Source organism: Oncorhynchus masou, chromosome 33, assembly GCF_036934945.1.
Source record: "Oncorhynchus masou masou isolate Uvic2021 chromosome 33, UVic_Omas_1.1, whole genome shotgun sequence".
Lineage (NCBI taxonomy): Eukaryota > Metazoa > Chordata > Actinopteri > Salmoniformes > Salmonidae > Oncorhynchus > Oncorhynchus masou.
This window is the reverse complement of record NC_088244.1, coordinates 10217548-10234768: the sequence shown is the minus strand read 5'-3', so window position 1 is coordinate 10234768 and position 17221 is coordinate 10217548. Positions and strand designations below refer to the sequence as shown.

At 46.8% G+C, this 17221-nt stretch overlaps 1 protein-coding gene across 2 annotated transcripts in view; it reads right to left on the bottom strand.

Annotated features, from left to right (window-relative positions):
- LOC135527805 (rho GTPase-activating protein 39-like) overlaps window positions 1-17221 on the bottom strand; it is a 156835-nt gene that overhangs the window by 26678 nt on the left and 112936 nt on the right. For both annotated transcript variants that reach the window (XM_064956393.1, XM_064956394.1), the window contains 3 exons: window positions 13488-14880; window positions 1993-2620; window positions 1472-1567 (listed from right to left, as the gene is read on the bottom strand). In XM_064956393.1, coding sequence (XP_064812465.1) covers window positions 1472-1567; window positions 1993-2620; window positions 13488-14880 — 2117 coding nt within the window. The remainder of the gene's footprint in view (window positions 1-1471; window positions 1568-1992; window positions 2621-13487; window positions 14881-17221) is intronic.

The window sequence follows — 17221 nt, the reverse complement described above, 5'->3', positions numbered from 1 at the left end:
CCCTGACCCTAACCCTGACCCTAACCCTGACCGTAACCCTTATCCTAACCCTGACCCTAACCCTGACCCTAACCCTGACCTTAACCCTTATCCCAACCCTGACCGTAACCCTTATCCTAACCCTGACCCTAACCCTTATCCTAACCCTGACCCTAACCCTGACCTTAACCCTGACCTTAACCCTGACCCTAACCCTGACCTTAACCCTTATCCTAACCCTGACCCTAACCCTGACCCTAACCCTTATCCTAACCCTGACCCTAACCCTTATCCTAACCCTGACCCTAACCCTGACCGTAACCCTGACCCTAACCCTGACCCTAACCCTTATCCTAACCCTGACCTTAACCCTTATCCTAACCCTGACCCTAACCCTGACCGTAACCCTTATCCTAACCCTGACCCTAACCCTTATCCCAACCCTGACCGTAACCCTTATCCTAACCCTGACCCTAACCCTGACCGTAACCCTTATCCTAACCCTGGCCTTAACCCTTATCCTAACCCTGACCCTAACCCTGACCGTAACCCTTATCCTAACCCTGACCTTATCCTAACCCTTATCCTAACCCTGACCTTAACCCTGACCGTAACCCTGACCTTAACCCTTATCCTAACCCTGACCTTAACCCTTATCCTAACCCTGACCTTAACCCTGACCGTAACCCTTATCCCAACCCTGACCGTAACCCTTATCCTAACCCTCACCTTATCCTTATCCTAACCCTTATCCTAACCCTGACCGTAACCCTGACCTTAACCCTTATCCTAACCCTGACCGTAACCCTTATCCTAACCCTGACCGTAACCCTTATCCTAACCCTGACCGTAACCCTTATCCTAACCCTGACCTTAACCCTTATCCTAACCCTGACCGTAACCCTGACCGTAACCCTGACCGTAACCATGACCGTAACCCTGACCGTAACCCTGACCATAACCCTTATCCTAACCCTGACCGTAACCCTTATCCTAAACCTGACCTTAACCCTTATCCTAAACCTGACCGTAACCCTTATCCTAACCCTGACCGTAACCCTGACCTTAACCCTGACCGTAACCCTGACCGTAACCCTGACCATAAACTTAACCCTAACACTTCATCTAAACTTTTCCTCCAACTCTTATTCAAGCCTAACCATAACCTTAGCAACCAGTTGCTTATCAACAGATGGCATGACGACCAACAAACTATATGTGGAGCATCTACTAATGGAAAATCCGGACTATCCACATAAAGTGTGATCATAGGTTCATATCTTCTGTGAATGTCTGCCTGCCAGCTGTAAGATGGGGACACTGTGAGGACTACTTTGGAAGTGTTTTAATTAATACTTGTAACTGCTATCCTCTAGGAACACATTCTACATATTTTTGTATATGTTTTTCACCCAAATAAATGTAATTCAACTGTTATTCCTCCCTCTTTTTCCTTCTGTGAATGAACAAGTGTTACTGTAGTGAAACTCACCCTCTTCTTCTTCCTCGTTGTTCTGCTTCCTCTTCTTCCGGGACTTTGAATTCTTCTTGGTCTTCATGTCCTGTTGTTCCATAATGTGCTGCATGACTGTAAATGAAGTGGTGAGGAGGACGGAAAGACAAAATGTTCTTTTGATTAAAGATTTGTCGCAATAACGCTCTCCCCAGTGTCTAGGTCTGAAAAACAGATGATGGTGTTTTGTGCTGGGCTCTCTCAACTTTGACCCTGCTCCCACTCCATTTTTTTTGTCTCACTTTTCCAGTGCTGCATCCTGTTTAATCTGGCCCGAATCCCAGATAATAATAGCTGGGAAACCCAATATCGACTGTCTGTTTTTGAACTCACGGGAGTACCGGATACATAAACACACCTCTGGATGCACCCAAGTCTAATCAAACAAATAAATCATATTTCGAAACCACCAGCTACAGGAAAACAACCCATAATCCATAGATGTACTGTATATAAATTGTACAAACATTTTTATCAATAGAAGCATTTTTGAAACTCACTCTTCTTGTCATTGGAGGGCTCCAGGTGTGTCTGGATGTACCCCTCAAGGTAGCTTCTGAACTTGGGCGAGGGGGAGAAGAAGGACAGGCTGATGGCCATGAATTCCCAGCCGGCCTCCAGGCTCCTCAGGCTCAGGTTGTCAGTGGTCTGTCTGACCAGCTGGACGTACAGCTCATCCCTCAGGGCCTGCATTCCCCAGCACTTAGTGACCACCAGCAGCGCGGTGTGACGGCGCTCCAGCCGGGCCGGACGGTCCCCCATGTAGCCCTGAATCAGCTTGAACATCTCACAGGCCTCCTTCTTGACGGTGCGGTCGCTGGTGATTAGCATGGGCTTTTTGATGGAGCCTCTGTTCCAGGAGAGCATGTTGGCGATGGAGACGCGACGGCGGAACAGGCCCTGCGTGTGCAGATTCAGGTTCTTACTGGCCCAGTCCACCATGTTGGTGTCTGGAGGAGGTTTACAGAGGGTGGTGTAAGGGTACTGGTATCCCACACTGCCGCCTCCTCCTCCCCCACCTCCCCTCCTGTCTCCAGTCACTTTGACTACATGAGGGGTGCCCCTGTGTCCATTACCTCCGCCTTGTGACGAGATCTCCGACTGGGCCTTGGAGTCCAGTGTTCCTGCCTGGAGAAGAAGATCCAGAGGGGGAGGAATATTTAGCAAGGCATAGACATAAACGCTACAGCTGGAATCATATGTGAATTACTGTCTGTTGATGGCACGTGTCTAATTCTGTAAACATACAGTACATTGAGCATGTGAATTATGGTGTGTGTGTGTGTTCGTCAGTGTGCGTACTGTAGGATCAATTTATTAATGTCCCCTAAAGCGTTAACAGAGTAGAATCTGGAATCATTCATGCAGATCACACTCTAGAAATAGGTGACCCAGTGTGGCTTTCTCATCTAAACACATATATGGTAACATAACAACCATCCCCCACTCTCTGTAGCCTTCCTCTGGCTGCTTCCCTTCCATCCCCCACTCTCTGTAGCCTTCCTCTGGCTGCTTCCCTTCCATCGCCCCAAAACACTTCCACTGTTTGCTGGAAAGTTGCTGGAAAGTCCCAACTTTGACATTAGCAAATCGCTCGTCGCATACGACGCCATACATTCATCCATGAAGGGCACATTTCTCCAGCAGCCATCGAAGGTGAGCATTTGTCCACTGAAGACGGTTACAACGCCGAGCAGTCAGGTCAAGACCCTGGTGAGCACGACGAGCACTCGGATGAGCTTTCCTGAGACGGTTTCAGACAGTTTGTGCAGAAATTCTTCAGTTGTGCAAACCCACAGTTTCAGAGGGGTCTCAGATGATCCCCGCAGGTGATGAATCCGAATGTGGAAGTGCTGAGCTGTCTTGTTGACGCATGGTCTGCGGTTGTGAGACCGGTTGGACGTACTGACAAATTCTCTAAAACGACGTTGCAGGCGGCTTATTGTAGAGAAATTAACATTCAATTACCTGGCAACAGCTCTGGTGGACATTCCTGCAGTCAGCATGCCAATTACACGCTCCCTGAAAACTTGAGACATCTGTAACATGTGACAAATTTGCATATTTTAGAGTGGCCTTTTGTTTCCCCCAGCACAAGGTGCACCTGTGTAATGATACTATTGTTCAATCAGTTTATTGATATGCCACACCTGTTTGGTGGATTTATTATCTTGGCAAATGAGTAATGCTCACTAACAGCAATGTTTTGTGCACAATATTTGAGCGAAATAAGCTTTTTTGTGCGTGAGGAACATTTCTGGGATCTTTTATTTCAGCTCATGAAACATGGGACCTACACTTTACATGTTGCAATTAGAATTGTGTTCACTATACTTTCACAAATCTAATAACATGAGTTTGATTTGTTCCCTTTATGCAATGAATCATATCAAATCCCAAACGGCCAACATTGTTCTCCCTTTAGAACATCCAGGTCATTCATCACAATCACATCAATAGTGAGTTTGCCTCTGAACCAACACTAATGTCTTACCAAAGGACTTTTCAAACTCAATTACATGGCCTAAAGAAGAACAAACAGTAATATAACCTTGAAAGATGGGCTTTTACATTCATAGTCATATGACCTCATATTTTACCATATAATGCTGTAGAAGTCAAGCAGATCTGTTAAGAGGAGATCTGATCTCTTATATATCAGGCTTTACATTATTGTTCTGACAGAGATGTGTGGGTAGGGACCGGGGAGGGTACCCCTATTTTACATAGCAGCTGTAAAATACATATGTCTATGTAGTATGGGCTTCATAATGTGGCCTTATGAAAAACAAAAGCGGCATGATAATCTTTTCAATAGTCTAGTAATCCATGCAGCATGGCGAAACAGGACCGTTGATCAGATCAGAACTGGTGTATTTGTCCACAGCTCAGGCCCAATGCTTTCCAATCTGAACCCCCTCAGCAGGTCTGGAGCTAAGCTCCACTAAGACCCAATCAGGCCATAACAGCATTTCTACAAAAGGCGTAGGCTCAGGTTGTCTGGGTCTCTATGTTTTTGGTTGGATAGGTTTCTCAAATTCTTTCTTAGGTTTTTGCATTCTTCATAAAATCTTCTGTCATTGTTGACATTTTTTTGATTTGATAGGGAAGCTGAGAAACTGCCAAGTTTACACCTTCACTATTACAGTGAAAAGTTTTGTCCAGGAAATTGTCTAAAAAGGACTGAATTAGTTGTTGCCTAATTATTTTTTGGTAGGTTTCCACACTCCTTTCCTTCCATCTATAGCATTTCTTGATATTATTCAGTTCCTTTGGCTTTGATGATTGAGTATTGCTCTGTTCAACTAGACTGTGATTTTGCTGTGGTCTGATAGGGGTGTCAGTGGGCTGACTGTGAACGTTCTGAGAGACTCTGGGTTGAGGTCAGTGATAAAGTAGTCTACAGTACTACTGCCATGTACCCACTATAGAAGTCCCCTCGAAGTCTACCATTGACTATGTACATACCCAGCATGTGACGGAGCTGCAGGAGTTGTGACCCGATTTTGTTGGTTATGTTGTCATAGTTGTGCCGAGGGGGGCATATGGGGGAGGGAATGCTGTCACCTCCAGGCAGGTGGTTGTCCCCCTGTGTGCTGAGGGTGTCAGGTTCTTGTCCAGTTCTGGCATTTCGGTCACCACAGACTAGTACATGTCCCTAGGCCTGGAAATGATTGATTTCCCCCTCCAGGATGGAGAAGCTGTCTTCATTAAAGTATGGGGATTCTAGTGGGGGTGATATAGGTAACACACATGAGGACATTTTTCTCTGTTAAGATAATTTCCTTTTGAATTTCTAGCCAGATGAAAAATGTCCCCGTTTTGATTAATTTAATAGCATGAGTTAAGTCTGCTCTATACCAAATTAGCATACCCCCTGAGTCCCTTCCCTGTTTCACACCTGGTAGTGTGGTGGATGGGATTACCAGCTCTCTGTCACCTAGAGGGAAACCAGTGGGTCCATATCCTCTATACTATGTTTCTTGTAGGGTGACAATGTCTGAATTTCTGATTTCTTTGGTGAACTCCAGGTTCCTGCTCTTTAAGCCAAAGGCAGATGACCTCAGGCCTTGGATATTCCAGGATGAGTTAGTGATGGCTTTGTGTTCCATAAAGTGTCCAATGTGAGTCGTGTGGTTGGGCTTCAGGCCAGTAAGTGTGAGCAGAGCCTGCTGAGCATCTGGTACATGCCATCGACTTGGGCTAGTGTAAGAGTGGGGGTTGGCCCTGTTTGCCTGCTCACGGCCTGGGCGCATGTGTGACATTCATGTTGAGGCCCTCTTTGCGGGGGTGGAGTGCATGGGGTGGGCAGGAGGGGCATAGGTCTGATCTGAGGTGTTCTAAATGGTGTGTGGGCATGGTTGAGGGGGGGGGGTGTTGATTGGTGGGGGTGTGGATGTGGCTGGTGGTGCTGTGGTCTGGATGTAGGTCCTCTCGGCGGGCGGGGGGGGGCTCCCGCACGTCTGGGAGAGTGTCTTGACTGGCCTGGGTGGAGTGTCTGACACTGAGGTGCTGGGGCAGTGGTTGAGGGCGATATCCTTTAGTGTCTGGGCAAAGGTGGGCACTGCTGCGTTGTGTAGGTGGACCTGGTTGTAAAGGCTGTTCAAGTCTAGGGTGGAGTGGTGAGCCAGGTAGACATTGGGCTTTGAGGCACAGTCACGGAAAATACTTTTGTTTACCCGCTGTATGGTAGCAGGGTGGAAGTCTTTTCGTGGTAGCAGAGTGGAGATTTGTGCGTTGGGGAAAGTAGAAGAAGCTTTTTCAATCACTCCCTTCAGTGCTGTGGCCACCCTTTTCTGCTGTGTTCTTAGGTCATTTGTGCCTGTGTGTATTATTATGTGGCTGGGTGACCCTAGTTGGTCCTCAGACAGAAGGTCTAGAGCATGCTGGGTGTTTGGGCACCAGAGTTTAGACACTGTGTGTTTGGGAAAAAGTACATTTTCTTGTATATATATATATATATATACAGTGCCTTGCGAAAGTATTCGGCCCCCTTGAACTTTGCGACCTTTTGCCACATTTCAGGCTTCAAACATAAAGATATAATACTGTATTTTTTTGTGAAGAATCAACAACAAGTGGGACACAATCATGAAGTGGAACAACATTTTTTGGATATTTCAAACTTTTTTAACAAATCAAAAACTGAAAAATTGGACGTGCAAAATTATTATTATTATTTATGTTTGAAGCCTGAAATGTGGCAAAAGGTCGCAAAGTTCAAGGGGGCCGAATACTTTCGCAAAGGCACTGTATTTCCCGTTTGAGTGCATAAGGAGTACAATCTGTGGCTTGTATATGATTTCAATGGGTGTGGGGGTGGTTGTCAGGAGGGCTATCAGGGTGGCTTGGGGTTCTTCATTTGTCTGTTCTGCTGTGATGTCAAGGCTATAGTCAGGGTCTGGGGTGGACTGTTCTGCTGTTGTGTCGAGACTTTTGTCAGGAGCTGAGGTGAGTAGTTCTGCTGGCTTCTCTGCAGGGGTGGCCAGTTCTCTAATGGGTTGTCATATGTCATCATTCCCTCCTTCTCCTCCAGTACTCGGTTCTGTTCTAGATTTGTACAGGTTGACATTGGCTGACTCAAGAGTCCTCGTTTTCTAGTATCCCGAGTTTCCACCTATCGCTAACACCTCCCCTCTTAACAGAGGTGTAGTGTGTTAATATAGCACTGCACCATGCCAGGGGATGGTCTGTGTGGAATATTAAGTTGTTTATGTTCCCATTTTTATAATAGTCAGCAAAAAAGTGTCTCTTGATATTCCACAAGGAGCTTGTATGTACTCTTTTTGTGCCTTGTCATTTTCTACATCCAGAGGGTACTGTGTTGTAATGACATCTGAACAGCGGGAGGGGGCTTCAAAGGTCTGTGTTTGGTTGGGGTAGACTGTGAAACTCTCCTGCCATTGTTGGGCTCAAGGGCTTTGACACCTCTCACGTCACACCTCAGTGCTAATTGAAGTTGCATGTTATATGTTTGATGACTGCTGCAAGATGAATGACCTCTTTGAGGACATTAATGTTTCCTGAATCTGAATGGCAGGCTGGGGTACCTTCAAAACAGACACATCCAGACAGCGACAGTGGCAGGTCTTACAGACGAGAGAATGGCACGACAAAAAAACAGACTCTTAACGCCACATTGACCATCAACGTGTGTTCAAATAAATCCTTGATTAATTGTGTTAGTTTTTATATTATGGTTTGATAAAATAAGCACTATTACAGACCCTGCTAATTGCTGATGTCTGGTTATTAAGGACACCCTTCATTTATCAATTTCAGACAGGCCTTTTTGCTGAAGGCCTTTGGAAGAGTCATTTCCATGGGTGTTCATATACTGCAGTGAATGACATGGCTTCTGAGGGCCTGAACCACATTTCAGTCAGGCATTTCAACCCACACACAGTCTCCTTGCAGAGCATAGGCAGCTTCTGCCAAGTTCCTCTCCTACAGATCTGACAATGAACAGTGAAACGACTCTGCCCCAATGTATTTCAACATGTGCCTGGACTATTCATCTGCATAAGGTAGGCGTTTCATATAGGAGCACATTTGAGTACATGATAAATGCACCCCACGGACCACGCATTCATCCACGAGACAAAACTGATATCAGCTCTGAGGATTTGAGGCCATTCAAGATGGCTTTTGCTGTCAATAACAGTCAGTAACTCAACCTCTGATTGGACATTTACTACCCCGAGACATAAGTACACTCATACCCAGTAAAAGTCCCCAAGGAGAGTCTACAATTTCGAAGTAGAAGTACTGTACATCCAGAATGTAAGTGAACCAGTTCCAACACATTATACCCAGTGAACCAGTTCCAACACATTATAGCCAGTGATCCAGTTCCAACACATTATACCCAGTGATCCAGAGAGTACAGTGTTTTTATATGTAACACACTGGTGCCTTTGTAATAGTTGCAGGGCTGGACTGGGACTACTCTGTTCCTGACTGGACTGGGACTACTCTGTTCCTGACTGGACTGGGACTACTCTGTTCCTGACTGGACTGGGACTACTCTGTTCCTGACTGGACTGGGACTACTCTGTTCCTGACTGGACTGGGACTACTCTGTTCCTGACTGGACTGGGACTACTCTGTTCCTGACTGGACTGGGACTACTCTGTTCCTGATTGGACTGGGACTACTCTGTTCCTGATTGGACTGGGACTACTCTGTTCCTGACTGGACTGGGACTACTCTGTTCCTGACTGGACTGGGACTACTCTGTTCCTGACTGGACTGGGACTACTCTGTTCCTCCCATCCAGGAAACATACAGGTGGGGAGTAGGACTGCCTGGAGCCCTTCTCCCCAATCCTCACTCCCAAATCTCCATTGTCTGAAACCCCACCCCTCCAAAAAAATGAAAAGGGATTGTTCTTATTTCTACTGCCAAAAACAGAGATCCCTTTTCCCTTTAAACAATGGAAATAGTCCTGGAATGAGACCAACAATTCTATTAAGTTTGTCCAGACAGTATAAAAAGTGAGGGTGTGTTTTATTGAAAAGTTCAGTGTATTTTCAGAGCAGATTTTAGAGAATTCTCCAGTTGAGTAAAGTGGCCCGGCTTTGATAGTGGATGGATGTGGATGGATGTGGATGGATCTAGCGTGACCTCCGCTAAGCGCTAGTGTGGGAAAAAGTCTCACATACTCAGCTTCAATGAGCTGACAAACAGAGGCACTTAACGGGACCTTCTCCCTAGTAAGTCCCCAAGCCCAGCTCAACACATGACACACTGAAGCCAGGATCAAATCTGTGTTTTCTTTCCCACTCGCTTTCACTCGTCCTCTATTTCACTTGATCTGGCATACAGTTCACTGAACTACATGGTACAATCTCTTAATATAAACGCACGCGCACGCACACACACACCTACTCCAGTGGTGATCTAGATGCTGTTGTGTTCAGTAATGTGTTCAGTGTTCCTGTCTCCATACTGTTACCACCTCATTCTTCATCTCTCTGATTCACTGACATAGTGGCCTGTCTGAAATCTGGCATGCCTACTACTTACTTACTTACACATACTGTATACCAATCGTACTACATACTATTTACAACGTACTGTTTAGTAAAAATTACATACTGTGTACTAATCGTACTATGTACTATTTAGAATGCACTCTTTATTTTTTTATTTCACCTTTATTTAACCAGGTAGGCTAGTTGAGAACAAGTTCTCATTTGCAACTGCGACCTGGCCAAGATAAAGCGTAGCAATTTGACACATACAACAACACAGAGTGACACATGAAATAAATAAAACATACAGTCAATAATACAGTAGAACAAAATAAAATAAAAAGTCTATTTACAGTGAGTGCAAATGAGGTAAGATAAGGGAGGTAAGGCAATAAATAGGCCATAGTGGCAAAGTAATTACAATATAGCAATTAAACACTGGACTGGTAGATGTGCAGAAGATGAATGTGCAAGTAGAGATACTGGGGTGCAAATGAGCAAGATACATAAATAAATAAATAAATACAGTATGGGGATGAGGTAGGTAGATAGATGGGCTGTTTACAGATGGGCTATGTATAGGTGCAGTGAACTGTGAGCTGCTCTGACAGCTGGCACTTAAAGCTAGTGAGGGAGATATGAGTCTCCAGATTCAGTGATTTTTGCAGTTCGTTCCAGTCATTGGCAGCAGAGAACTGGAAGGAAAGACGACCAAAGGAGGAATTGGCTTTGGGGGTGACCAGTGAGATATACCAGCTGGAGCGCGTGCTACAGGTGGGTGCTGCTATGGTGACCAGTGAGCTGAGATAAGGCGGGGCTTTACCTAGCAGAGACTTGTAGATGACCTGTAGCCAGTGGGTTTGGCAATGAGTGTGAAGCGAGGGCCAGTCAACAAGAGTGTACAGGTCGCAACGGTGGGTAGTGTATGGGGCTTTGGTGACAAAACGGATGGCACTGTGATAGACTGCATCCAGTTTGTTGAGTAGAGTGTTGGAGGCTATTTTATAGATGACATCACCGAAGTCGAGGATCGGTAGGATGGTCAGTTTTACGAGGATATGTTTGGCAGCATGAGTGAAGGATGCTTTGTTATGATATAGGACGCCGATTCTAGATTTAATTTTGGATTGGAGATGCTTAATCTGAGTCTGGAAGGAGAGTTTACAGTCTAACCAGACACCTAGGTATTTGTAGTTGTCCATGTATTCTAAGTCAGAGCCGTCCAGAGTAGTGATGCTGGACGGGCGAGCAGGTGCGGGCAGTGATCGATTGAATAGCATACATTTAGTTTTACTTGCATTTAAGAGCAGTTGGAGGCCACGGAAGGAGAGTTGTATGGCATTGAAGCTTGTCTGGAGGTTAGTTGACACAGTGTCCAAAGAGGGGCCAGAAGTATACGGAATGGTGTTGTCTGCGTAGAGGTGTATCAGAGACTCACCAGCAGCAAGAGCAACATCATTGATGTATACAGAGAAAAGTGTCAGCCCGAGGATTGAATCCTGTGGCACCCCCATAGAGACTGCCAGAGGCCCGGACAACAGGCCCTCCGATTTGACACACTGAACTCTGTCTGAGAAGTAGTTGGTAAACCAGACTAGGCAGTCATTTGAGAAACCAAGGCTGTCGAGTCTGCCAATAAGAATACAGTGATTGACAGAGTCGAAAGCCTGGGCCAGGTCGATGAATACGGCTGCACAGTAATGTCTCTTATTGATGGCAGTTATGACGTCGTTTAGGACCTTGAGCGTGGCTGAGGTGCACCCATGACCAGCTCTGAAACCAGATTGCATAGCGGAGAAGGTATGGTGGGATTCGAAATGGTCAGTAATCTGTTTGTTAACTTGGCTTTCGAAGACCTTAGAAAGACAGGGTAGGATAGATATAGGTCTGTAGCAGTTTGGGTCTAGAGTGTCACCACCTTTGAAGAGGGGGATGACCGCGGCAGCTTTCCAATCTTTGGGGATCTCAGACGATACGAAAGAGAGGTTGAACAGACTAGTAATAGGGGTTGCAACAATTTCAGAAGATAATTTTAGAAAGAGAGGGTCCAGAATGTCTAGCCCGTCTGATTTGTAGTAAAAACTAATGCAGTAAGCAACTAATATATCAACATACTAGGCTCATCCTACTGAGAACGCATCACCTCATGCACAATTGCGTTGATTTCCGCAATTCATTCATGTTGGTACAGCGTGTCCCCTCAGCTGATTATCAGCTGTTGTTAAACACACAGAAGTTTGGAAAGATGCTTATCTTCCTCAATAGCACAAAAAGGTGAAATGAGTACAACATCCTGGCATTTAAAGCATTTAAAAATGAAAGATTTTTTTTTATGCAAACCCCAAATGCCTACTATTTATGAGTATTCGGACACGCCCACTGAATCCTATGATCCAGTTCTCTCAAAGCACTTTGAGTCCTTGCACATCGATCACTGACTCACCTGACAGATAGATGCTGAGAGCGGAATGGAATCTCTCTCTTCCTCAGTTTTTTCCTCACTCGTTCTCTCTGCAGGAGATCTTCTCCAGGCTTGCAGTGTTTTCTTGGTGGAGGTGACTAAAGTCACCTTATGGATTTGGAAAGCTGAGTGACACCTCACGTGGGGGAGTGGAGCGTTCGCCCCCCCATTAAAACTCATGCGCGTTTCATGTTTATTTTTCCTGTCTACCGCAAACGTGTAGCCTGTGGAGTCCTCGTTCTGTGTTTTTAGTTTTTATGTGCAGGTTGTCCCTGCAGAGCAGCCAGACTCTTAGTTGCGGGGGAGGATGCGGTTTGAGTTGATAAAGCCTTTGACAAAAACAACTCACGGCCTAACATTATAATTAATCAGCCACAACAAGCAACTAGGCTAACCCAAATCACGCTATAAACTATTTCTAAAACAAGGTGAGGAGGCTTGGGGCTGTCTCAGGTGGCAATACACACACTGCATTAACGTGACGTTGTTTTTTTTACAGGAAGGAAAACATGTGATTAGAAACAACTCCAATAGGATTCAAGGCACTCCGAGGCCCTTTTCCTGGAATGGAACAGACTGGCAACAGGAAACTGAGAACAAGCAGCTTTCTTCTGCATTGTTCCTACGGCGACAGGATGTCGACAGCGTCCAATTTTTCTCCTGAAGGCTGAAGTGAGAGGGAGGTGAATCCCAGAGAAAAGAAGACAGGGAGAGATAGAGATGATTGCCGCCTCACAATGCCTTCCCTTCGCATCGCCTACACACTGCCACATCTCCAACAGAACACGGGAGGAAATAGAACAATTGTTGTTCCCTAGAACTGCTTCTAACAATAGCAAGGAGAAAGGCAGCAGCTTTATTTTTGGTAGAGACAGAGTCGGAGAGAGATGGAGAGAGAATTCCCAGGGCATGGATGGTAGACATTCCAGCTGACCTGCAGTAATACACCTAACGAGGCTAATTAGCACACGCCCAGTCATATGAGACCGAGAGTACAGAGCTTTCCTCACACAGACCGCCCAGTCATATGAGACCGAGAGTACAGAGCTTTCCTCACACAGACCGCCCTATCATATGAGATCGAGAGTACAGAGCTTTCCTCACACAGACCGCCCAGTCATATGAGACCGAGAGTACAGAGCTTTCCTCACACAGACCGCCCAGTCATATGAGACCGAGAGTACAGAGCTTTCCTCACACAGACCGCCCAGTCATATGAGACCGAGAGTACAGAGCCTTCCTCACACAGACCGCCCGGTCATATGGCTGGATCGGTCCTCGCACTGTGTACAGACAACGTCTAGTCCACGTTGGTTCAACGTAATTTCATTTAAATGACGAGGAAACAACGTTGATTCAACCAGTGTGCTGGAACTCAAGCAGCCACCCTACACATGTCAACATATCAACACTTAACTATATATAACACACGCCAGAGGAACAGGCCTGTTTTCTACTGTGTATTCACAAAGAGGTCTGAATGCTAAGACAAGTATAACATTCCCCCCCCCCCAGATACAGTACACAGTGTTGAGAGGCGGGCTGTACTGAACTGTACCTGTGAGAGGGACATGTGGGGCTCCGAGGAGGACAGGCTGTTCTGGCTGATGATGCTCTTCTCCAGAGTGTCCACCTTCTCATAGGTCCGTTTCTGCCGCACCATGCCCTCCGACGCCAGGGGCGAGAGGGGCACGTCGCCATGGGTACTCCCGCTCCCGGTCCGGTACAGAGAGTGGTTACTGGCGCTGATGTCCTCTCGGGAGGCGCTGCGGCCCCTGTACTTCTTCGGGGAGTCCAGGGGGGAACGGGTCCGAGGTACAGAGCTGTCAGACATCTCAGTGTCCAGGCTGGCCTTGCTGCCACGCAGGGTGTTAGATCGACTCACCACCACCCGCATCTCTGCCATCAGCTTCTCATTCAGGGCACTGAGCTCCCCACTGCTGCCCACTGAGCCTGGCCGGCCCTGCCCTGTTCCCCCAGCCCCACCTCCCAGGGCTCTCCGGCGGTTCTTCCTCCTCAAGCTGGGCGAGGGCCCGGTGGAGTAGCCGGAGTCCTGGTGGGTGACGGCGGCCGGCGCTGGGTACTCCTGGGACGCCACACTGTTCTGCCGGCTGTGCCGCGCGTCCATGTTCTTCCTCACGCTGGTCTCCAGGAGACGCCACGACTGCTTCTTCTCCAGGCTCACCTCCTTGGGCCTGGGCTGGGTCACGACTGGGCATGGGGATGGAGAGGGGGGCAGCTCAGGGTCTAGAGCAGGGGCCTGCTCTGTCTGGATAGGATGGGATAAGGGGCTCTGCTTGCAGGTGGCAGGGTCCACGTTGACCATGTGTTTGATGCACTCCCGTCCAGCGGGGCTGTACTCTGTGGCGGAGGGATTCCTCTTGTGTTTGGAGGTCGGGTGAGAGGCTGGGTATTGAAGCAGCTTGGGTTGCTGCTGGGTCTGGTGGTGGGTCTGGGTCTGGGGTTGGCGGATCCTCTGCAGGCTGGTGGTTGGGGTGGAGGACCTATTCAGGAGGGCGGCCCCCTCCACCTCCATCGGGGGCTCATCATAGATAGGTGTTTCCATGGGTGGTTCATCATAGATGGGCGGAGTGGCACCGTAATGGGGGGAGGAGGGCTGGGGGGTGCCAGCCTGACACCTCTGTGGAGTCTGGTAGACCTGGCTGCCAGTGGAGGGCATCACCAGGCCGAAGTTACCGTTGTCTCCCTTCTTCAGGTGGAAGGCTTGCTTGTGGTCCACAGGGGCAGCCATCTTGCCTGCAGGGCTGGATATGGGTCTGGGACTGGGTCTGTCTGAGTGGACCTGGTACACAGCAGGGCTCCCAGGGCTGAGAGTGTTGAGGTGCTGGGTGCTAGTGGGCACCACGGACTGGTTCCTGCCAATGCTGTTCACCTTCACCAACATGGCTGCCTTCGATCCCGGAGCTGGCTGCCATCTTTGACCTGGGTCCCTGGAACAGAAGAGAGGAAGATTTTTTGATGAAAAATAAAAACAAATATTTATACATCAGGGATGGGCAACTTTGATGGCGGGTGGGGGCCACAAAACATCTGAAGTCTTTAAGGGGCTGCAGTGGCTCACCGGTCTGTGTACCCACATCCTTACCCAAAGGACTGACTTCCCTGCTGTACATAGAACACACTCAAAGACACCAAAAATGTGGGATCAAAAATGTATGATATGTACACATGCACACAGCACTATAAACAATGGCTTAGACCTGTTTGGTGGGTAAACAAGACAGATGACTGTTCAATGGCAACTTGCTCATATGCAACTGAGAAGAAAGAAGCCTGTGACTGGGATGCCAGACCTGGCCAGAATCCCACCTGCACATTCCCCTGCGTTACAAGCTTTAAACCCTCTGACCTTCCACGGTTCAGAGAGAGTGATAGGTCTCTAGGTCTGACAGTATTGGCAACCAAGGTCTTTATGAAGGACAAACCACTTGTTAACCATGTTTATCTCATTTTGTGAGACTATGAGAGTGTATGGGAGGCAGGTATGAGACTGTAGGTTACAACTGTGAGACAGGTATGAGACTGAAGGTTACAACACAACTTGAGATGGATCTGATTTGACGCAGTGCGACTGAGATTGTGCTGGTTAAGTTTCCAACAAACATGGCCATCGTGTGAGTACATAATCCGGGCACAGAAACTAAATTAATCTTACGAGCTATTAATATTACTTAAAGAGACTGTCACAATGAAACAATGGAACCACTTTTCTCAACAAAACCCTTACTCAGCTTATCAAACAGAAGTACCCACACAAACACACTCATTTTCCAGAACATCACGGTCATGTTTGTAGGGGAAACACAACAGGAAAAGTTTGTTCCAGCGTTACAGTCTGCCAAGTGAAGCTGTCAAAAGTACAGATAGACACACACACACACACACACACACACAGACCCAGACAGACCCAGACACACACACACACACACACACCCACACACACACAGACCCAGACAGACCCAGACACACACACACACACACACAGTTGAAATCGGAAGTTTACATACACCTTAGCCAAGTAAATTTAAACTCAGTTATTCACAATTCCTGACATTTAATCCTAGTAAAAATTCCCTGTCTTAGGTCAGTTAGAATGACCACTTTATTTTAAGAATGTGAAATGTCAGAATAATAGTAGAGAGAATGATTTATTTAATCTTGTATTTCTTTCATCACATTCCCAGTGGGTCAGAAGTTTACATACACTCAATTAGTATTTGGTAGCATTGCCTTTAAATTGTTTAACTTGAGTCAAAAGTGTCGGGTAGCCTTCCACAAGCTTCCCGCAATAGGTTGGGTGATTTTTGGCCCATTCCTCCTGACAGAGCTGGTGTACCTGAGTCAGGTTTGTAGGCCTCCTGGCTCTCACATGCTTCTTCAGTTCTGTCCACATTTTCTATAGGATTGAGGTCAGGGCTTTGTGATGGCAACTCCAAAGCTTGACTTTATTGTCCTTAAGCCATTTTGCCACAACTTTGGAAGTATGTGTGGGGTCATTGTCCATTTGGAAGACCCATTTGCGACCAAACTTTCACTTCCTGACTGATTGTCTAAAGATGTTGCTTCAATATATCCACATAATTTTCCAACCTCATGATGCTATCTATTTTTGAAGTGCATCAGTCCCTCCTGTAGCAAAGCACCCCCACAACATGATGCTGCCACCCCCGTGCTTCACGGTTGGAATGGTGTTCTTCAGCTTGCAAGCTTCCCTCTTTTTCCTCCAAACACAATGGCAGCCATGATAGAATAGTTCTATTTTTGTTTCATCAGACCAGAGGACATTTCTCCAAAAAGTATGATCTTTGTCCCCATGTGCAGTTTCAAACCACAGTCTGGCTTTTTAATGGAGGTTTTGGAGCAGTGACTTCTTCCTTGCTGAGCGGCCTTTCAGGTTATATCGATATATGACTTGTTTTACTGTGGATATAGATACTTTTGTACCTGTTTCCTCCAGCATCTTCACAAAGTCCTTTGTTGTTCTGGGATTGATTTACACTTTTCGCACCAAAGTACTTTCATCTCTAGGAGACAGAACGCGTCTCCTTCCTGAGCAGTATGCCGGCTGCGTGGTCCCATGGTGTTTATACTTGCGTATGATTGTTTGTACAGATGAACGTGGTACTTTCAGGGGTTTGGAAATTGCTCCCAAGGATAAACCAGACTTGTGGAGGTATACAATTTTTCTGAGGTCTTGGCTGATTTCTATTGCTTTTCCCATGATGTCACGCAAAGAGGCACTAAGTTTGAAGGAAGGCCTTGAAATACACC